At 40.5% G+C, this 23,432-nt stretch overlaps 1 protein-coding gene across 7 annotated transcripts in view; it reads right to left on the reverse strand.

Annotated features, from left to right (window-relative positions):
• Positions 1 to 4,367: 4,367 nt before the first annotated feature.
• FHL5 (four and a half LIM domains 5) overlaps positions 4,368 to 23,432 on the reverse strand; it is a 31,731-nt gene continuing 12,666 nt past the window's right edge. For 2 of the 7 annotated variants that reach the window (XR_010070393.1, XR_010070391.1), the window contains exons 2-7: positions 17,901 to 18,082; positions 15,467 to 15,641; positions 12,660 to 12,829; positions 10,565 to 10,751; positions 6,447 to 9,368; positions 4,497 to 4,606 (exon numbers count right to left, since the gene is read on the reverse strand). Coding sequence is in view for 1 of the 7 variants with exons in the window: in XM_063329937.1 (XP_063186007.1) it covers positions 9,217 to 9,368; positions 10,565 to 10,751; positions 12,660 to 12,829; positions 15,467 to 15,641; positions 17,901 to 18,059 (843 nt within the window). In the remaining 6 variants the exon portion in view is untranslated. Of the gene's footprint in view, positions 4,607 to 6,350; positions 9,369 to 10,564; positions 10,752 to 12,659; positions 12,830 to 15,466; positions 15,642 to 17,900; positions 18,083 to 18,157; positions 18,242 to 22,438; positions 22,469 to 23,432 lie in introns of those variants that run through there. The other 5 variants (XR_010070390.1, XR_010070392.1, XR_010070389.1 and 2 more) reach the window with 5 other exon arrangements.

Below are 23,432 nucleotides of genomic sequence, written 5' to 3' on the forward strand. Positions count from 1 at the left end.
TTTTGGAGGGGGATGTCTCAGCTGAATCTGTACCGTGATGTCCATAGTGCAGTCTTGAGAGGAGAGGAGCTAAAAATGCCCTTGCCCTGTTGTATGAACGTACACAGAAGCGGCCTTTCCTCCAGAAAAGCTGCATCCCAACAAGCCAGTGTCCGCTTCAAGACTAGTTGACATAGTCACAGAGTGACTGTTGTCATCTGCTGCAGCTGGAAATGGGTGCTCCAGATTTCCCAGCTGAGCAACGTGCCTGTGTACGATAAAACTCTTCTCACATATTTGAACCAATGAATGTTTAATTATACTATGCAATATGAAAATTTCTTCAGCAAGAAATGTGACACTTTTCTTGATTCCTGAATGCACAAAAAACCAATGCTCAGGACAGGACACTTTCTTGAGGAAGTTAAAATCTTTAATCCAAATTGGATAAAGAGGGTTGAAACTGTTTTGTTTTGTTTTGTTTTTTCACATTCCTGGTGACCATGCTCACTGCTGAGCTCTGACGTCTAGAAGAGTGGTACTGCACAAATGTCCTTCTGTCCAGACTTTTTTGCTTGGTAGAGCGCTTCAGTATCTTGGTAGAGCTTTCACAACTTTAAATCCGGTGGTGGGGGAGGCATCTGTTGCTTCCCTGCCCTTAATTAATTTCCTGGAAGTGAGTGAAGTGACATAGCCTATAACCTTCCCAGCAATATTTTCTTTTGGATAATGGAGACACTCCACCCCTCAGCCCAATGGCTTCTGTGAATCCTGATTTTTGATCTTGTAGCCTCCCTGTGCCTCCAAAAAGGAAGCCTATTGTGATTCCTCAGGACAATGAGGTTCTTGAAACACAGACTTTGTAAACCTTCATAAGGTGGCTGGAAACAAACATCAGTGTTGGGGGTATGGTTTTTCATTACATCCATTGCAGACGGCAGGCTATTTAGCAGCCTTTACCATTGCACTAACTGTTGGATATCATGCTTGAAAAGAGACCTTGTGCTGTTCTGCTAGATGGTATATTCTTTTAGCTGGTAAAAAGGGGGCATAAGGCAGTAAGGTGCCTTCCCTTGGTGTGAGTTCTCTGGTACAGAGTGCAAATCCCAGTTTGCTGAACACTCCCACTCTAAGCCAGTAAGTGTGAAGGGTAGAACAGGGACCTGACTTTATTCCCATGAGGAAACAATTGTTTCTGTACCAGGAATGCAGCAGCCTACCTAAGCCTCTGGGCAAAAGGGCAGCAAGGCGGGAATCCTCTCCAGTCTAAATTCCTCTTTAATAGTTCTGGCAGGTCAAGTTACTCCTGTTTAGCTATCAGACTATAGTTGCAGCTGAATTTCCGCCATCGACCATTGCTTTTTGTCGTGCAGAGTGACTTTAATTTCAGTAATGAGAACCAATTAGGTGTCCTTAAGGAACAGTATCACGGCCTTATGTTCTGTCCGAGTCTTTCCGCCTCAGTCAACAGCCCTGTGCTTTCTGATGGGAAATCTCTGTCTTCCAGAAACAGTTCTGTGGAAATCAGTGGGGGTGACTTAGGGGGAGAGAGGCCTCTGGGTCCAGTGCACCTCCCTTCCCTGTCTGACAGGAGCTGGCGAGCGTTAGCAAATGCAGAAAATAAGCATCATGGCATCTCTGAGGCAGTGTGCTCTAAACGTACAGCGAGCCTGAGTCCGTGGAGCACATCCTTGCCTCAGAAGTGAGGGAAACTTGTTTGGATTCGTGCAACTGTAAGGGTTTGTGAAGTTTTGTGGTCGGTGGCAGGTTTGCACCAGAGTGGCTGTGGGCCAGGAGGCCACCATGCCTTGACGTCTAGTGGGGGCTGGTGGGAAGGGCCACCCAGGTGCCGTGGCCCTTCGCTCCCTCCTTGGCACTGGCTGAGGGCAGAAATCCCACTAAAGCCCTCTTTTGAAAAGCCTTGTGGGCTTTGGTGGGTTGCCAAAAATATTAAAAAAAAAAAAAAACAAACCAAAAAAGAAGTGAATAATCCTTGCTAATTTGGGTTAGAGATTTCAGAGCTTGTCTCTGATCCCAGCGAGGAAACACGGGAATTAGAGCTGCCTCTGCGGAACACTTACCTCTCCCATACAGCACAGCCTCTAGGCAAAACTGCCCAAAAGGATTATTTTCCTAGGCAACCCATTCCCCATCGCCTGTGCGGAAGGGATCGTTCTCTCGCAGTGAGCACCGTTCTGCATTTGGGACTCTCAGCGCTGCTCGTTGTGCTGCTGCATGCTGAAAGCTAATCTGAAGACAGAATTGGGAGCTTAACTCAGAGGTTGGCCTCATCAGGTTGATTACCAGCAGTCCGCTATGACAGTGCTTCAGATGGATCTATTTACACAATTATCTAGCTTGATTCCTCCGAGGTGAGGGGTTGTCTCCATTTTACAGCTGAGCAATGAAACGTGTACCCAACCTAAAATGCTTACGAGTGGTTGTCACCGAGCATGTAGTATCTGGACCACACATTTGCCTTGTGGGAAATGCGTCTTCAATTCCTCAATGCAGAAGAGATGTAACTGGGACAAGTGGATTTTTGTGGGCATGGTAGGAGACATCTCCATGAGAGAAAGTTTTCCTTTTTGCTGTCAATGATATTCCTGAGCCAAAATCAAGTGAAGCACCTGAACTCCTCAAATAAAAGGTTCAGCATTCTTTAGGACAGGGTAAACATTATTTTTCCTGTGTTTTGCTTTCGGAAATGTAAAATGGTTTTGACTAAAATCTTCTGGGGATGAAAAGGAAAAAGGGGAAGAAGAAAGTGGGAACTGGCCTGAGGAAGTATGGCAGAGAGCTTGGCTCAAAACATTTAACTTTGATAGTGTTCTACAGGCAAGTGGAAACACGCTTTAAATGGAAGATCTCTGTAAACAATAACAGACATTCCACCTGAAAACAAAACAAAACTTAATAAAAAAAACAGTCAGGGTGGGTTTATTTTCCAGTGAATTAAGATTACAATAAGGATTTTGTAGCAATTAAAAAAAAAATCAAGCTAACAAGGAATAGGATGGCTATCGTGAGAAATCCAGGAAATTCAAGAGTTAAAGGTTAACGAAATCCAAATGTTTAAAAACATTGGAATGTGACAGTTAGGGTCACCCAACTTGTCACTTCTCCAAGGCCGTATGAGAGCAGGCTGGCCCCCAACAGTAGACTGGTGTCCTGAGGCTGGTCCTCTGTCACAGTGGGCTCATAAAGTACTTGCTAGGCCACCCTTTCTGTTACATATTTGTTATCAATTTTTCTATTATTTGATGTAAGACCTATTCCTCATATTAGCAGCCTTTTACAGCCCTCTGCTTTCATGGCCAGATATTTCTGCTCAGATTGCTGTCCTTCCAATGAAAATGTTTCACTAAGGACTTGATTTGCTTTTTTTCATAAGTAAAGATCTTGTTCTCAAGAAATAAGTAGTTCTTTAATTTTTTTCCTTTGGGAAACAAGAATAACAAAAAAAATGTAATTCAGCAGAACTGGATAAACCATTTACATTATTTTGCATTCTATTTATTAATCCAGGAAAACTGTGTTTGGCTGGAAGAGGCTATTTTAATTTATTTATTTGATAATTAGTCTAGCAAAATCTAATCCAAAGTCTAAGGTGAAGACAGAGATGGTCAAATGAGGATCTTCACCCAGGAACAATGTGGATATGGCTGCCTGAGGTAAGTCTTTGCTGCAGAAGCACTCTGAGCTGAGACTGGGGTTCAAAAGTCGTCAACTATTTAAGGGTGTTTGGATTTTGTTACCTCCTGTTGGCCCAATCCTCTATTTAACAAGCCACTCAGGAGATTCCTGAGGCTAGGCTGTGGTGCCTGACTGAGGTCCTCTCCCAGCGAACTGCTCTCCTGGTCATGCGTGGAAATTACGGGAATGCCCCTGAGGACTACCAGGATGTGAGCTGTTAGGTGAGAGCCAACAAGTGACTTGACAGGGAGCTGAGATACTGGAATGAAACGTCTGAACACTCCAGAACTTGCTCAACTATTTCTTGATCTTGCTAGGTAGTTTTCTGCTAGACATATTTCCTCAAACATTCGAGGCTGTGCTCCTTCGCTTGCTCTGTAAGTGATCTTGTCGGAGTATTTTGGTGGTCACCTTCATATCTGTGCCCAGTCTACAGGCAGGAGCTGAGTGTTTCTTTGTTGTTTTAATGTGATTTTTATCTCAAAGACTCACACAGACTATGCATGAAAGGGTCTCTTGGCTCCCTTTATTTGAGATGTGGTGGTAGTGCAGTCTCTTGTATGCAGTAACTTATTACTTCAGTTAGTGCTAAAAAAACGCTGCAGTGAATCAGGCGAGCAACTACAATCTTGAATAACTTACTGGAGAGGACAGTAAAAGACATGTAGCAGAGGCACAAGCTGATAAAAAATAGATATTGGATTATATCCAAGACAGATGTAGGGTTTATTAGCTTGGATGTAATGCTGTGCAATGGTTGTTTTTCTGACAGTGAATTAGTTTACACTGAGCAAATCCAGGTTCTTATGTGCTGCATTCGCTGGCCATTGTGGATGTCTGTGTGACTGTGCTGTAGGGACGCCTCATCTCCGTCTGGCCTCACTGCCTGGCATCTCTGTCTGGCCTCATCTTCAAGGAGCTCCTGTGAGGACTTGGGTGAAAAATGCAGGATAAAAGTTTACAGAAATGTTTAAGTGGACACTAGTGGAAAAACGTTCTCTCTAGCAAGCTAAGAAAAGCTTTCTGGTTCAGGCCAAATCTGGTATCTCTAAACCCGCCACTGCAGCTGTGTTTTGCTAATTGGATAACAGCCCTATTTTACAAAAACTGCAGCCATACCTGTCCTCAAAAGGTCTTATCACACTCTTTTCATATCAAAGTACTTGTACCTGGTACTTATGTATATGATGACCTGAAACTTCCCTTTGGAAATAGCAGTCTATAGCCACGCTAGGTGTTTGGTTTAAGTTGCCAGGTTTCCTGTGACTCTGTCCATTCAAATTTTGGCAATTCGAGGGTGAACAACCATGCATGCACACACACGTGTTTTCCCTGAGATATTATTAACAAGAACGTAGAGGATTTATTACAGCATTCCTGCTTGATTGGTAAACAAGTTTGTTCTGGCTATAGGCTTGAATCCTATCCAACTTTTTTGTTTACAGAAATGATCTCCCAGCTTCCACTTAGGCAGTCATTTAACATTATTTTCCTTCAGCTATTGACATCTGTCATTGTATAAATGCCACTGTGTTTTCACTTGTCTTCCTAAAATACAATACACTGCTCTACATCAATTCTATCAAATCAAGTGAGATCCATAAAAACTTTAAGCAGTTGCTGAAACTGCCGGCCAACTCAGTGGGGTATGAACAGGTACCTCCCTTCGTGTGATGGGACCCGTGAAACGTTTGAAACCACGGATTCAGAAGGCCTTGCAAAACCTTACCACATCCTTCCTAATGCTCCTGTGGTCGCACTGAGCCACTCTTACCATGAGGAAAGCCTGGGATGATACCCACCAGTACAGTATAAGAACCAGTTGAACTTGCATGTGCCCAGTTACTGCAGAAAAACTACACTGTGACGTGACACCCACTGCACCGATATGGCCAGACTATGCCCTAGATCTTCCCCAGCCTAGGCTTGCAGATTTTCTTTCCAGAAAACCAGGGAACAAGGAGAGACAATGGAGGATGTCTGGGTTCCATCCTAGACCTAAGTCATGAGTCTGGAGCGTGTGTCTCTACCTGTGAAGTGCTGGCTTTCTGAGTTACTGCTGGTGTGTGTTGCCTGCCACAACATCCACTGAAAACATGCCTGAATTTTAGAAGTAGCAGTCCAGAAAAAGGCTGATATCTTGCTCTCACTATATGAACTTGTCTCAGAGTGAAAAATGTGAAATACGAGTAAAGAAGGGTCACTTGGTACCAATACTGTAGGGTTTGCCTTTGTAATTGAAGCATGTTACCTCTGGGAGTTCTCTAGCAATTAGGCAGTGGCTGAAGAACTTAAACTTCAGCCTTAAGCATTGAGCGAGGTAATAGGCCACCTACTTCACTCTTCAGAAGTTAGTCCCAATGGCAGCCTCCCTCCCAGTCCCCTGGGATAACTATGAGTGGAGATGCGATCAGGGCATTAGAGACATCACTGAACCGTAGGATAATTGAGCTTGACCATAACAAAAGCAACGTGATTACCTTAAAGCTGGGCAGCTGACACACAGGGAAGAACTGGGTGTATTTTAAAATAAAACAGTACAATGTTAAAGAAAAGATTGACTTAAAAATAAATCTCTCAAACTTCCATCCTCTGAAATTTATTAAAGAAAATTGAATTGCATTGGAGTCTGTACCCTGCAGTAAATCAAATGTTAGCAACAAAGACTGAAGCTGACCATCTGGCTCATTTTGCCCAGTGCTTTGCTATCCCCGGCAATCACGTTATGTACGCCATTTAACATACTGACCAAGCATCGCTTTAAAACTGACCACATAGTTGCTCTGCTCTTGGTTCTGGAAAGAGGGTCTCCTGGAGCATCGCTGCTCAGTAGCAGCAGGAGCATCAGCCTTCTAATTTCCAATTTCCAGTCCTGATGAGTTTACTTGGCTTTCTTCTTGAACCAAATGTAGTCTCTTGGCTTGTAGAAGCTGCCTAATCCCCTCCATGAACTACAGTCCTCCACAGAGATGCGCTGTTCCTTCTCGTAGCCTTCTCTGCACCTATTTAAGTTGGCTTTCATCTACATGAGCATAGCTGACCCAAATTGTGCAGAGTATTACTGTATTTGTGTTTATACATTGGTAGCTGGTGATTGAGACTAGGAAATATCAATCTGATATCTAACATAACTTTTATCCAAACTATTTATAGCAGTCACAATTATTTCTTATTATCACTTTCAAGTGAAAAAGCTCAGTTTCAGATTTGACTATAGTGTATTTACTGCAGGAGGAATAAATAATTCAGTTGGTATTTCTAAAAATATAATTAGTTGATGAGTCAGAGAAGAATTTCATTTTCCTAAATGTTAAGGCTTGAAGATTGTGATCATCATGATCAACGTGTCTGACCTGTGACTCTGTCATGTCTTAGGACTCTGCCTGGTCATTCTTGCGTCAGTTTGTAACTAAGCTGGGATATTGTTCAGACAAGACTGAATAAAGGGCCCAAACCACATTCTTGCACTTTGCTGAATGTTATTTCACACAACACAAACAAAAGGTACACCCCACAGACAAGCCTGCACCTGGTGAGTCATCATTTTTGTTTAAAAATTTAAGTCAATTAACATTTACTAATGGGCTAATTTCTGATAACTTGGTACACGTTTTTAGAACATCATACATAACTGTGAACCGCTATATGTGTGTGTGCGCATATATATTTAAGGCAATGAAACATATTTCTATTTATGGGAATCCAAGTCTTACCAAGAACCTGTATCATCCATGTGAAATGTGAAAATAGAAATGGAGGCAGCTGGGATAAAATGAAAAGGCATAAACTAATCAAACTCCAGACTGCAATAAAAGCTGCCATGAAAGAAGAAACTGAAAAACAAAAATGAACACCACGTAGAGCAAAAGATCAATATTTTATTGACTAGAAAACAGACCGCTATGTACTTGTTGGTCAGTCATTATCCATTATTGATTTTATGCCACTGCAGTTCTGCAGTTCAGTTCTGGCTTAGCTATGCATGCATATTCTTTTTTTTTTTTTTTTCTCTTTTTTTCATTTTTCTACCTAAAGTAATGGTTGGCTTCAGTATGAGTAAAGCCCGCTCAAGTCAACCAAATAACTATGCACTTAAGGTCAGAGTCTAAAGGAGAATGTACGACTTAAAGACATGCGAGATGAGGACTAAAACAGTTCTGAGTGGTGCAGAATCTGACGTCCTTCGTACCACTGCACTGCTCACAACAGCCTGGTACAGACACTGCAACACAAATCAGGTCGTTGTAGCATACAGTATGGAAGAAGTAAGAGAAATGCTTGTAACTCGGGTCTAGATGACCTTTAATAATAGACACTTGAGCGCTGAAGCTCAGCAAACAGATATAAACTTCTCAAAGCCAGCTACCTAGAAATGAATACCTTGTACTACAAGCGAGGACTGCCTACCTTGCAGTGACAACATTACCAATTCTTGACATAATATCGGCAAATGTGTGTGGCACATGGCAAAACGCATGGGGTATTGATGCTGAAGAGCTTATAGCCTGCCATAGGCAAGCAGGCACTTACAGGAAAAGTGATAGACTGTGGATCAAAAGACGTAGCAAGGTGGAAAAGATAAGGCCATTAACTGTGTTTTGATTGCTGGGAAATGGGCTCTGGGGGGAGGAAAGTACAAGGTTAAAGGGACAAGTATGAGTTGGCGCTTGTCTGTACTAATAAAAATATATTTTATGCGTGTATTTGAAGGTCTAGTGAAGACAAAGGAGACAGAGTCTTAAGGTATACTAGCTATTGGAAAGTGTACATCAGCACTACCCAAGCTTGGGCAATCCTTACCTCTACAGTAGCTCAAAATATGGGTCTATTTATGTTTTAAAGCAGTTACGCCTGAAAAATTAAGTATAGTTAACCAATTGTGGGAAAGGACCTGTCACTCAGTTTGTTTGATGACTAAAGACTACATTTCTGAGGAGCAATCTCAGTAAGGAGAGGAAAATAACCTTTTCTCCCTTTATCTGTCCCTGGGATGGGCATCTCTGACTCAGTGGCCCTATGTATAAAAATATCTCCTCCTCCCGCTTTCTGCCTGCTTTGTCAGCAGCTTTTTTTGCCCGAAATATGAAGTTGATATCTACAAGTCGTTCTCATCAATGTTACGAACCAATAGAAAAATGCACGTGCCCAGCTTTCCACACCAAGGTCTGCGTCTGTGAGGCAGTGCTAATGCCTCATCATTAGTCATATGCCATATAGACTTTTCACAATCCTCCTCTGTTCACGGGAGATGAGAGCTAAATTTTTAAGCTTCTAACAGCAGAGTGCAGTGTGTTACAGGGAGAAACATACCGTAGTTATGTTTAAAATACGAATCTTTTCTGTGTTATTTTCTTAGCCAGTTTGGGGCTGTTAAAAAATTTTTACAAGCACTTGAGAACTATGATAGAATTAAACTGCTGTTGGAAAGCTACTTGAATGGCTAAATAACTGTTATACTTTCTAGATTACTTTTTTACTGCAGAGTAATGAAGTACATGGTTACAGAGCGAGAATCGTGCAACTGTACAGCTCTCCACAGAACTACGAAGCAGAGCCACATTCATGACAAAGGACATCATCCTGCCGAGTGAGGAATCCTTGGCCCACCAGCGAGATAGAGCATTTTGCACAGTTAAAGCATTCCCCATGCCACTGGCGCTCTTCAAATGAGATAAATTTGGGACCTCCGAGAGCTGAAAGAGATTATGAGGAAGAAGATGTGAATCCAGTATTTCCGGTAATGGTTCAGAAATGCAACAGATGATTGTTTTCTGATGTGTGATCAGGTTGTCAGCCATCCAGCAAACAAACAAATGAACAAAAATCCGTAGTCTGAAATATTTTTTGTTGGCTGAATTGTAAAACAGCTTTAAAATTAAATACAGTGAGAAATATTTTAAGCAAAGCCACAAGTCACTTGCTTGTTTTCATTTCCCATTATGAACTCTGAACAAAATAGCTTTATCAGAATGTCCATTCAGCTTTGCTGATCTTCCCAACAAACTCTCATGAAAAATATTTGCAATGCATATAGTTTTTATACAACACTGAGTGAAATGTAATTATTTCCACCTAAGTTTCTTAAAGATGGAGTCTTTTGGAAATCATCAGATCATGGAGTTCCTACCATGAGTATCTGAAATAAAACATTAGTGGGGGTTTGTTTTGTTTTCTTAGTTTTGTTTGTAGGTTTTTTTTTTCCCCCTTTCTAAAATTGTGCCCAATTGATTGGGTATTCATCATTTTATTTGTCCACTTATATATGCAGCGAGCACCTGTAACCATCAGTACTCTTCAACAGTTGAGTCCACATGTAATAGAATCAGAGTGCAGATCACCAGCAAATGTTCTCAGAAAACTTCAGCTATCACAGACTAGTGACCTATATATCTAATTATAAATCATCTAAGTACACAAGGATGCAGGCAACAGGGCTTTGTTGCATTTGGCAAGCTTTCTAATTTGACAGGTGTGCCTAACCAGCAGGCAGTTAATTCATGGTGAATTTGATCATATTTGCACTTAAAAACGAAGCTGAAGAAATTACAGACACGAGGGACTTCTGTGCATTGTCCTGGCAAGAGCCAAAAAGTACCTTTTGATATATTCTTAGGGATGAATTTTGGTGCAGAAAGCGCTAAATCAAACAATGGAGGAACTCCTTTTGGCAAATAAAACAGCTCCTCAGCGGTCAGGGAACACGTGTGATCAGTGTGTCCTAGCAAGACACGTTACCTGTGATGGAGAGGGGGTCTCTCTAGTAATTAAATCCCATGGTTTTTCATTATGATGGGACTACTTTTAATGCTGTTTTCTAAACTAAAGATCTGATTTGAGAGAAGACTCATAGTTCATCAGCGCCTAGCCCCTTCCAGAAGATGGGACTCACCTGTAATAGGTTTCTTGCAAGCAGCACACTTCTTAGCATACAATTTGCTGAAACAGTCTACACAGTATGGATATTCATCTTTGGAAATAAACCTTTGTCCAGACAGCTGGGTTTTACACCCAGCACACACAAAGCATTCTTTATGCCAAGGCTGATCATGGTAGGTCACTCCCCCGGAAGTTATTACCTAATGTATGGACAAAAAGGACAGAGCAGTGAAACAAAGGAGTGAATCTCAAAGGATTATCCAGTCCTTCGTAAGTCCTTCCACTTGTTTTTGGTCTTCCCATATGCACAAGAGAAGACAGTGTGGTCATATCAACTGTTTTTCATCTGGAATATCAACTTGACTAACTGCAGTTGAGCTGAACATGCCCCTGGTTTGTTATTCTATTTTCTATCATAGGATAACCTCATGGTTTGTAATAAACAGGTTAGCATGTTATGAAATTTTTCTGTTACGCATGTGGATAAGGCATACACATCAGGCATGCTCTCAGAAAAGCAATTCTCAGTGATGGACAGTGAAGGAAAGAACCAGTGCTGAGACTATGGCTAATCTCCAACTGGAACCGGTATTCTTCTGTCTCACAACTGAAACAGTATTTTAAGTAGGAAGGAAGAGACAGTAAAGAAGCAGAAGTGAGACAGAAATGAGATCTACTGTGCCAAAAGAAGAAATAAAATGGTGTTTATCAGCACCATCAAACTTCTCCTTCCCTGAAACTCACTCACAGCTCTCTACTGATTATTTCTGAAGAAGGAAATTTCCAGTTGCTCTACGGCTTCCATATGTGTGGTAAAGAGCTGGTTTCACAGAAGTTGTGAGAGACTGTATAGAGAAATTTCTCTAGAGATAAAGATGAACTGTAAGATAGTGTTTCTACTGTCAAGTCACATGCAAGACAGTGAATGAATGAATGAATGAATGAATGAATGAATGAATGACTTGATGATCTTAAAGGTCCCTTCCAACCTCAGCAATTCTATGATTCTATGATTCTATGAATATAGTCGGAACATCAGGAGAAAAAGTTGGAGAAACTTAATTAAGTAAAAATAGCGGCACCATCAGATATCCCTGGGGAATATAGTTTTGGGGAAATAAAGAATAATAATGGGTGATGTCAGGAAATAAAAAAACTTAAATAGTTCCTGATCCCCTTAGCATTCTAGTACTGGTCTACTTCTAACTTTTATTTGCTTTTCCATTAAAATATCAAAATCTCTGGCAAAAAAATTCAAAACTCCAATTTGGCAAGTTAATTTCTTTGGGCTCAATTCCAATTTATGGGAACTGATGCAAGTTTAAGTAGTAAAATTGTTTTAGCTGTTATGTTTCTTTGTATTCCTAGAACTTTTAAGAAGAAAATCCTGATTATTTCACATAAGTGCTGCTAACATCAATGTCTCTAATAAACATAGAATAGTGTGAAACTTTGAGTATTTTCATCAGTCAGAGACAATTTTAAAACATGAGAAACTGAGTAAGGGATGAATTGATTTATTTGTATTTGGGGGAAAAAAGAAAAACTAATTTGAAATCAAGCTTTCTGGTACCCACAGGGGAAGCATTATGTATTGAAACAGTGTATTGGACTCTTGTCTAGTAGTATCACAACTGAATATTACTTAATCTGATTATTGCCTGATATATTTCAAGAGAGAAAAAGGCAAGACTGTGAATGCTTTGTTCAGCTTAGGTGGCTTATTATGCATATGAATATATTCTAAAAATGTTGGAAAGGCGGGCATGTTTATCAAGGCAAAGCAAAATCAGGTATTGTCAGGAAAGTAGAGTTTTACATGATTTTCAATGAGACAGTCAATCTTTGTTAAAAATCACAGTCAATAACAAAAGAATCCCAAAGTATTTGTTTTGGTCAATAAATTTATCTCAAATATAATCAGGGTTATATTAATATTAACTAGAAGGGGACAGCAGACACTGTCATAATTGGCTTTCAGTGCCCAATGCCAAAAGGAAGACTCTGCTCTTACTCGTAGTTCAACAAACATTTTACATGATCCGCCCCCTTCCCCAACAAGCAATATTGCCTCATTAGGGCAATTTTTCCATTATACATTTAATTACCTTTTTGCAAGAGTAGCAATGGTGAGCAAATTGCTTCTCAAAACAGGGCACACAGTAATTCTCATTGTCTTTGGTGATCAGTGGTTTTGTTCCCAATGGTTGCCGGCAATATTGGCAAACGAAACAGGATTCATGCCAGGAACTTCCCTTAAATTCCATTTTACGGGAGCCTGCAAAAACCCAAAGTGAACATATATGTTATAGTGCTATATCCCCTCAGATATAGCATTGTAATGTAAGTTTTAAATGTTAGGAAGACTCATGGTTTTAATCTTGTATCTCAGTATTGTATTATCTAAGAAAGCACTTATTCTCAATTTAATAGAGTTTCTAAGTAAGTACTTGAAATTTCAAGAACACGTTCAGCGCCACATGATCACTTGGCAAAGGATGTGCTAAGTTGCCTAAGCTGTGATTTTTAGTCTGTCATGTGAATCTTTTAGGGTTATTTCTCTGTGATACGCTTCAGTTGCTCAGAGTTTCTCTCAGGCCAGTCAACTCTGATGATGTTCAGATACACAGGACTTCTATAAATTAAAGATGAATTTGCTTAGATGTTTTGTATATCTATTAATGTCCTGTCTTTTGTCTTCCTTAAACTAAGTCTCCTTCACTTATAAATGCATTATTTATCTTATTCAGCTTAAGCTGGCAACTTTTTTTTTAAAGTAAATATATTTTCTGTGATGAAGCACACTACACAGTCTCTTCTTATAGCGCAACATTTCCGTCCTAGATCATCTGTTCTTTTTATTGTATTCAACTTTTTCTTTTGATCCAGTGCAAGGACAGATGGAATCACCAAAGAAAGGTACACAGTTATATGACTGCCAGAGGAGTTTCAGAGCCTTTAGCTCTGGGTGTGGGTGCCTTGTAACATGTAGGCCCTTTTCAGTGGTGCCCAGCAACAGGACAAGAGGTAACGGGCACAAACTTGAACATAGGAAGTTCCACCTAAACATGAGGAGGAACTTCTTTCCTTTGAGGGTGGCAGAGCACTGGAACAGGCTGCCCAGAGAGGTGGTAGAGTCTCCAACTCTGGAGACATTCAAAACCCACCTGGACGTGTTCCTGTGCAACCTGCTCTGAGTGACCCTGTTTTGGCATGGGGGCTGGACTAGATGATCTCCAGAGGTCCCTTCCAACTCCTACCCTTCTGTGATTCTGTGTAAGTCTAAGATATGCACATATATCTGAGAACGATTTTTCCAGTGACTCTCCACCATAAATTCCTCCCCGTCTGGTACCATCTGGTGCCAGGTGCTTTACCATCCTTTCCACACAAAGAAGAAATTTGCTGATATAACTGATTAATCCTGCAATACCTGTTTCCTGGACTGTGGGGTTAGTGGAGAGAGAAACTGCTGATTGCATTTCAACATAACAGGGTTGCAGCTTCCTCCCAGTGAGCAGAAGGCTGAAATCATTGTCTTTGCCCACTGGGCCTTTTCAACACAGAGCTAGCAAGCTGAAGACGAAGTTAATGGTTCAGAAACTGGTTGGCATCCCCATGCCACTTCAGTTGTCTTAATGCCCTGTTATTTCTACCCTCAGGACTTAGTGCAAAGATTTAGTCTCCTAGACTCTGGGGCAAAATCTGCAAGGTAGATATACGCTGGAGGACAGTAAGGCAAACCTCACTATATTTGGGTGCTATTCTCATCACATTGAGTAAAGGGTGCCTATCAGACAACATTCTTTTAACTATATCAAGCTTAAGCAGTATGTCATCCATAAACTGAACACAACTAAATTGCTACAACATTTATTTCCACTAATACAGCTTTTACCTGTCATGAAAAGGAAATAAGCTGTAAAAGTACATAGTTGCATCAACACTACGGGTTGAACCATGACATCAGTGACCTACTACTTATACTAAGACAATAATTCTGTACAGCACAGATCTTATTGTTTGTCATTAAGCTCTACTGAAAAATAAAATTCCGGTGTCACTGCCAAATGTACTGATTCCCTTGGCCAGAGGTTCCCAAACTAGTAGTCATGAGGCCATGGAAGATATTTTGCAGCTGGTATTTGGAGTTATACATGTCGCCTGTAAAACGGTTCAAGCACTGAGTGTACTTCGCCATTCCAAAAGTCAGTGACCCACTTTCCTAAGCAACCCACTTAATTTTGCCACATACAGTGCTGTTGCTTCTCTTAGATGTCTCTGCAGAGGCAGAGGATATCCTACGCAGACATGATTAAAAGCTGGGAAGCAGTTTGTGGAAAGTGTAGAATTTTCAGGGTTGCTAACAGCAGGAAATAAACCCATTGTAAACACATCTGTACTTGTATTCTTTTTAATAAAAATGCTGGTAATGATTTGAACAGAGAATGTCATGTTTTGACAATTTAAGCAAAAAATATTTCTGGGTGAAAGAAGTGGTATAAAGAATGTGAGCCAGATCTGATACTCAAGGTCTGGTCAACATGACAGACAAAATGCCGACGTCTTGTCTAATCTGGCACTCCTGCTAACGACAGCTCTGTTTGTCTACCTACACTCACAGCGGGATACGCTTCCTAAAAGCTGCAAGCAGAATCACGGACTCAACATGAATACTTTTTATACTGTCTTGAACTCCAATATTCTTTATAAGGATTCGTAAGCCCTGTCAGTGCTAGACCAGAGGTACCGGCCTGCCCTCTCTTCACTGCCGGGAGGGCACTACTCACAAAGGAGAAGTAGTCACCTGAAAGCTTGGCTGAAAGTCAAGGATCTTGTAACTCAGTTATTCAAGGACGTGGTTATAATTAAAAATGCAGTTCCATTTTTCACTGAAGGGTCCCTGCTGTCTTACCAGGCATAATGGTCTTCTGGCAGTGGAAACACTTAGATGAATACTCATCAGAGTAGCATTCAGTACACAGCAGGAGCTCGTCCTTGGCAGCAAACGGTTTCTCCACCAGCGAGCGATGGCATTTGGTGCACTTGAAGCACCGCTCATGCCAGTGGCGGCCTTTGTAGGCCAGATCCTTGGAGAAAGTAAGTCCATGTTAATGACAACATTTCTTTACAGCGTTTTTATCCCTCAGGTCCTCCAGAAATAAAGTGAAAAATGGAGAGCATTGCAATGGCTACTTGAAGAGATGACACGTGCATCTGCTCAGAGGTCATATAAGTGCCCAGCATCACTGTGTTGGGATCTTTTGTGGATCCCTTGAAGAGGCCATTAGGAGCTGCTTTGGCACAGGCAATAGTTCTTCCTTACGTAACATCAGAGATATGTTTTTATTGGAAGAACTGTTTTATATTTTACAGTTGGCCTTCAAGGGGAAACAAGTGATAAACATTTTAATGTGCGCAGGACACCTGACAAGAAGTGCATTCTCTACAGACTTTGAAATGAACTTCAGGTATTTTTTAACGTCACTAATTTTTCTTCCAGCTAACAATACATAACAATAAAGAAAGATCCTATTGTTGCAGAAAAAAAGCAATTAAAATCTCATTGAGGACAAAATGATTCTTAGGAAGATTATTAAAAAATCATTGCTTTTGTTTACACCTAATATAACTCCTCCTAAAAACTTGGCAGAAAAATGTTTGTTTAAGACTCAGCAGGCTTAGGGAATGAAAAAGCTAACAGTATATGTACGAGACCTCCACTAAGAATTCAAAAAAAGAGCAAACAGCAGATTTAATTTTTCCAAGGTTAAAAAAACCAAGGGAATAATGCATCCCCCCCCCCCAAAAAAAAATAAACCAGACCCTTCCAGGTCTCATTTATATGTATGAAGCACAAAAGGGCACAAAAGAACACAAATCCAATCTCGTTTTTCTCCTTTGTCAGATCCTCAACCTTTAAAGTGCTAAAAATGAACTATAGACCATGCCTTGTTTCAGGAGATGCTGAACGCTTACCACTTTCATTTGCTTTAGTTAGCACTCTGAACCTTTCAGAAAATAGGCTATTGCCCCAGAGCAGCCTGAGGCAAAGACTGGGTGAGATGGAGAGGAAGAGAGCCAAGCTCTAGCACTTTGGCAGAGGCAGGACAACCTGCTGTAGATCTCCATGGGCCACTTTTCTAGCTGACTCTGGCCTGTTGCACCCCTTTCTTGTTACTCCTGTTTTGTATTTTTTCATCCCAATTTTTCTTTCCACTCAGCCCAAAGACATATTTTTTTGTTAATGATCTTTGGCACCAGTGGTCCTGCCGCTTACTTAATTTTAAATTTTAAAAGTGTAATTAGTGAGCTCAGAGCACATGTTCTCCAGGTGACTGACTGGAGCTACGTCTATAAATTTGCTGTTGAAAAATGCTGGTGAGAGCTTGAGAAGAGTCTTCATTCAAATCAGCATTTTCCGTGGATGATTCCTTTACAGCACTGAGATGTACTCAGACAATGTGCTTCGAAAACCATGAAGTGCTTTGGCCAGGGAGGCCTCCTGAGAGGCTTATTTTAATAACTTTCTGACCTTTTATTTCAAAAGAATGTAGGCAAAGTGAGCATGGGGAGAAGGTAAGCACTACATACTGAACTTGGCAAAAAAAAGGCATTTTGGCAGGTTTAATCTGAACTTAAAATTCAAAGTGTACAGACTGTAAATTGAAGTATGGTGTACTGTAAACCCTGTCAAAGACCACAAACGAACTCATATTATTAATTAATATTCTAAAAAAGGGGAAAGGTGAAAGGAAATCCAAGCCCAGAAACACTGCCACTAACAGGCCGTCTGTGAGATGAGCAAGGTAAGCACGGAATTAAGTTAAAATTAAAGTATACTTAATTTCCAAAAGACAGAGGGAATAATATACAAATTATAAACGGTTTCTTTCCAGCTTGATATTTGCATGTCAAAACTCACAGTAAAAGTAATTATGCAATACTCAAAATACTGTTTTCAATGGATATCTCTCAGGAATTCTGAAGTTTCCTTTGTCCTGACCCACTGAATTACACCAGTGCCCTACTGTCACTCAAGCACTGTGTAGTCTCTGCAGCCAGTGAGTGACAAGAAGTAAAGGATGGAGTCTAGCTGTGGTCCACACATACACCACAGCCTTGCCGTATGTCTGAAGTGTGTATTTGTGCAGATTTCCTAATCTTTGGCCTTGGAGCTTTCCTATTCTGGGAAAACAGTGCTATTTCTCTCTGTATGGATATACAGTGGCTATGCTTATGTCTCTTCTCCAGCACAGGGGTATGCAGAGGGTCAGGTACAGTCATGAAAGAAATGGGATTTGTGTGTAATTTAGCAAAAAACCAAGAAGTGAAAGCTAAATCTTTACCTTGGAATCGCACTCAATAGGTTGCTTGCACTCTTCACAGGGGTTGGCAAACAGGCTGTCATAACACGAAACACAATAAGCATTTTCTTCTCTTAATGCATACTTCCTTCCACGAAGAGACTGCAGGCAGTAGTGGCAGTCTGTGTTACTGCTGGTCATTCTGGAGATGCTCTCCACGTGATCTGGAAAGATGGAAAAATCATGTCATTCAGTCAATGGCCGTTTGCTTGCCCAAATAATAAGTAATGCTGCTTTACCTGTGAAAGTTAGGACAGGCGTTTCTTGGTCATTTGCAGTGCCCTGGATTTCTAATGCTGGGCTGTTCCGTACTAAACAGGTACCTTTTAACAACATATATGGTGTATTGTGTTACTTACGTAAAGGGCAGCAAGAAGGCTGCTTCAGCTTAATCTAACGGTACTAACATTTATAGGTCAAGTACCTTAAAATGAAGTTGTCTTCACACTCTCTATGTACAACTACTGACATTAGGAGCATTATGTGAGGCATGGTTTATCCAGAAATCAGGGAATGGAGATAGAAGCTACAGTGCAAAAATGAAACCAGCTGCGGAGGTAAAAGGCCAAAGAGGAGTGGCAAGCACTTTGTAGTGTGTTCCTGGCTTTCTCTTGCCATTCCTGCCTTCCTGCTCATTCCTTCCTTTTCAAAATACCCTGAAGCAGAAGGAAGACAAGGAACTCCAAGCTGTATGGCTGTCTTTTGCATAACCTCAGCTGTGCTGCTAATGTTTGGTGGCAGTGTAAGGTGGCACAAGTACCCCTGGATGGCAAAAGACCAAAATATAAAGAGAAATAAACTAAATAAAATCCAAACAAAATCATAACTCAAAGCAATTTCTTTTGTTGTTGTTGGAAAAGATTGTTTTTTCTTACATACTTCTGCATTGCCAGGTTCCATGTTGGCAGTGCCAAAATACTGTGAGATAGATTATATTTCTGTGCCAGACAAGTGCAGGAAATACCACAAATCTATTGAGAGACAATTGTATGAGTTTCCCATCCTTCAGTTTTCCAGGCTAAAGAGGCTTGGATAAGCATCCAAACCTCAGCTTCTTATAGATATGCAATGCTGAACATTTTAAGGATTGTGGAGATGAAGACTTATTTCAGTCTTGTTGTTGCTGGTTGGATCATCAGCACTTTGCTAAAATTGGGTCTTGATTCCTGGGAAGGAAGAAAGAAGAGTCCAGAAAGTTCCCAGTGAAGCAAACCCAGAAACATCTGCTGGACTCATTGGACTGCACTCTTCATTAAACTCGTGGAGTGTCGCTGAAGTCAGTGCCAGCAATCGTAAATTTTAGAGGATTTGAGAATAACCAAGGAAGGTCTCCTAAATATTTACATATCAGTGACTTTTGGCAGCTGAAATCCTTGCACTTCGAATAACAGTGCAAATTAGTTTATCTTAACCATGTGCAAAGCCTGAGACTAAGGAAGAGAAGCATTTGAAGAACAACATTTGAAGGACCACTTGCCATCACAGAGCTTACATCTAGTCCATTTGGAATTACTCCCTCATACTTGATTTTATACACTTACTGCCGGTCTTATACCCACGGTTCAGTTTTAAAAAGGTATTTCATCTTTTTCTGGGGTTCTGCTTTGTGAGATGTAATTCAAAATGATTGTTTGAACTACGAGAAAGAACAATCATGGCAGGTCTCCACTGGTACCAATGCATAAGGTCAGGCATTTATTAATCTGTTCCTGGAGGGATAGTAGTAAGACAGTGAAAAGGGAGCAGAAAGAGAGGCTATAACGTTTATCTCAGACCAAAAGTAATGAATTATTGATTTGGCACAAGCTATGGAAAACTTGTCCCTGTAAATCGAACGTCTTTTGAGTTCAATTGAGTTACTGTATTTTTGACTGCCCTAAATCTTTGTGTTAGCCAAGACAGTAGAGAAATCAAATAATCTATAACTCAGATCAGTGGGAAACATACTTGCTTAAAAATATTACAGATATGTTTTATGTGATATTTTTGGAATAACAGTATAACACAGCTTGAACCTGGACTTCCATTTCCTTAAGATCAAACAGAGATTTGAATGTGAAACGAATGAACCCATGAATATGAGAAAAAGACATCCATCAACCTGTACATTTACACAACATGACATTTAAAAATGAGACACAGTGTGGTAATCCAGTGCACGACCACTACATAGCCATCACCAAAATCAAGGTTAAGTTTTGCTCATTTTCTATATTGGGGAAGCAGCACAAACTGGTGGCTAGGGAGACAGTCAAGGAATGTTTGTGGTTAACTGGGCTCCATATTCAAGGTCATAGGACAGGCTTGAAACTGGGTTTCAGAGGAATTTTCATTCCTTTTTATGTGGGAGTTAGAGTTATGAACTGTCTCTGAGGATAACCCCGAGTAGATTACCTTTCTGATTTCCTCCCTGCTGAATCAGTACCCCAGATTCCTTACACAGTTTCATCTCAGCCTAAAAGTGTCGACAGGAAAATCCTAACAGAGAACGCACGGAGAGTTTATCTGTTATTTACAGTGGGTTTTGTTGTGCAAAGCTCACCCACAAATACCTTCAGATGTTTGCAGATACATCTCTGTTTTTTCATTCTCATTTTTCATTTTCAATGAATGGTGATACGTTTTTAAGCTACTGAAAACTCTGCATATGCAACAATTTTCTTCAAAAAGTGGTTTTCTTGATTATTTTTTTTCTTCACAGGAAGCCAAGCTGTTCCAGGAAGCCTGGGTTATGTACACATACAAGACCTGCGATTGTAATACTCCAGAACATGTAAATTTGCAATGTAGTCATCCTCCTAAAAAACTATATGGATAGGGAAACAAAGTGCCATTACTCCTGTTTTACAGATGAATGTGGTTGCTTGAGAACATTAGAAGAGTACACCCAAAACCAGAGTCAAAGCCTGGGGGTGTCCTTGAGCTGCTCTTCTTGTAAAGTGCTCAAGTCACCCAAGGCTTTGTTTCAGAAATCTTCAGGGTTTGAGCACGATGATATAAAACCATATTTGGGAATGAAGCAATGATGGTATGAAAAAGAAGGATGATTTTTGCAAATCTCCTGGCAAAGGTCTGGGTAACCTTTGTGAACTACTTTTACCGTTAGACAATGCAACAAAAAAAGTGAATCTCGCCTCCCCCAGCACCACTTACCCTTGCTCTAATAAATAAGTAATGGTACGAGCACCACGTAGTTAAGTAGAATGTTTTTCTTGTGCTTTGATCCTAATCTCTAGAGAAATATGTTTACTTTAAGTTTGCTGGAAGCTAGACTTTGTGTTTTGAAGGTCAGTTAAGAAATCTCTGGAGGTCTGATGCTATTCACTCTCATGGAATGAAACGCTGACTCCAGCATTCCAGCTGCTAACTCATGTCCTAGGCACAGGGAAAGTCTGTGATGTCTTCATTCCTTGGGAAAAGAGGATTTTGTTATCTAAATTGGAACAAAGCTAAATACCATTGATTTTTATGTATCTAGTAGGCACGGATACGTGATGCCATTTGTAGCCTTAGAATATGCCAAGGGGGAGCAGAGAGATGTTGCCAAAGATGCAAAGATATTGCAACTGGAGTCCCTGGGGTCAGATTCGAGAATGCATCAGTCTCATGGTATGAATTATAAAGCAGATGAAAATAAAACAACAGAGCTGGCTAGTCTGCCTGCTGTTCCAGCAGATTAAGATAGAATTTAGCTACAACAAATGAGGAGAGAGACTTTCTGTAGAGTCAAATGGTTTCCTATAAGATGCAGAGCACTAGAAGACAGCCGTTAGAAAATGGTTGTGAAGTTGTGAACCTGATAAATGTGGAACCACCAGGAAAGGAATGCTCATTTTCCTCACTGGAGCTAAAAAGCACAGCCACAAGGTTAATATGTCATTCAATAATTTATCTTGATAATTTCTATAAGTGTATGTTAATCTCCCATAGGTTATATAAGTATAAAAACCCCAGAAACATTAATCCTACATAGATGGAAATGAATATAGGTAGGCATGTAGGTATATACATAGGTGTAAAAATATTGTACCTTTTGCTTTATGGTAATTCTAATAGACTATTTCCCGATCTAAATAAGGCTGACATTGAACTGCATCATCTTTTTCCTTAAGAATACATAATGAATGGAACAAGGCTCTCTATTAGGGAGGCATAAAGAAAGAAAAATGATTGCAAAATAAATCATTGCAACAACACTGAAGGATAAGAAAAACAAATTAATCTATTAAGAGGGGGACACTCCTTCAAGCTGTCCCAGACACCTGTTTATTTTCAGCTAAGTACTTTTTTATTGTCTTGGAAAGCAGTTTTGCACAAGTTTGCTGATTTCATTTTCTCTATTTTGTTTCTTTTGGTGAGAACTGCTGAACAATTAATCACATAAATTTGCAAAATACATTAGCGACCCAAGGTTACAACTGCATTGTAAAGCTAACAGTATTATTATAAGGAAAAATGTCTAACAATATCATTATTTTATAAATAAAAGTTTCTAACAAGGTTCTACAAGGAAATCTTACCTCATTGCAGAGATCAGAGTTTCTTGATTTCTCTGGATGCCTGCTACCCTCTGGAAATCTCATATTTTGTTATTGTGACTAGACTTAATAAAAGTCCTGACCCTTTGACCAAAATGAACTCACAAGACATTTAAACACATGCCGTATTTTCAAAACACTGGCAATACTCTTGCTTTGTCTCTTCCTTCCCTCAGAGTAACTGCAATCTTCCCAGTGATGCCTTTAAGTTATGCTTGAGTGTTTAAAGATACTAGAATTTTTGCTTTTCTAAAAATGAAAGAGAGAGAAGCAATAGGAATGGAGGGCATATGTCACAGAAGGCAAAAGCAAGTACCTACAGGAAAGTAGAGACACAGGTGTTAGCTTTTAACAAGCTGTTTTATCTTCGTGGCACAGCAGAGTAATACAAAGTCAGGTCCTGGGAGCTTCTGAGTGGGTGCAGAGCTCTTGGTGATGAAGTTCTGCTTTAAGCAGCCAGGATGGATGCCAACCAGGACTGCGCTGTAAGAATACAACTATACTGCTTCAAGGTCCAAAAGTGACATGGTTTTGGTGGACCGCCTAGGCAAAGCAGCTCATTTAGAGGCTGATCTGGTAACCGCACCACACTGCGTTGTACCGTGTTTACACACCCCATGACCGCGAGCAAAAAGGGCAAGAGCTCTGGCTTAACTACGGGATCGAGCATCCCAGGAATTCTGTTTCGCCTTAATTGGTATTGCTGTCTGCTTTGTTTACACCACGCAAACTCAAACATTGGTGCCGTCATCTAAATTTTTCCCTTATCCCAGTACAGCATAATTCGCTACTTACCTAAACTTCAAACTGGGACAAATTAAAGCAGTGAAAGTACCTCAACTAAGCGTTCACAGTGGTGCAGACATACAGAAATGCTTTTGTGGGAGAGACCTGTCTAGACTATGTCCCTCAAACACTTTTTACTAGCTACAGAGTGGGTTGGCATAGCCTAGCCCCAATGCCTCTACGGCAAGCT

This window comes from Chroicocephalus ridibundus, chromosome 3, assembly GCF_963924245.1.
Source record: "Chroicocephalus ridibundus chromosome 3, bChrRid1.1, whole genome shotgun sequence".
NCBI classification, from domain to species: Eukaryota; Metazoa; Chordata; class Aves; order Charadriiformes; family Laridae; genus Chroicocephalus; species Chroicocephalus ridibundus.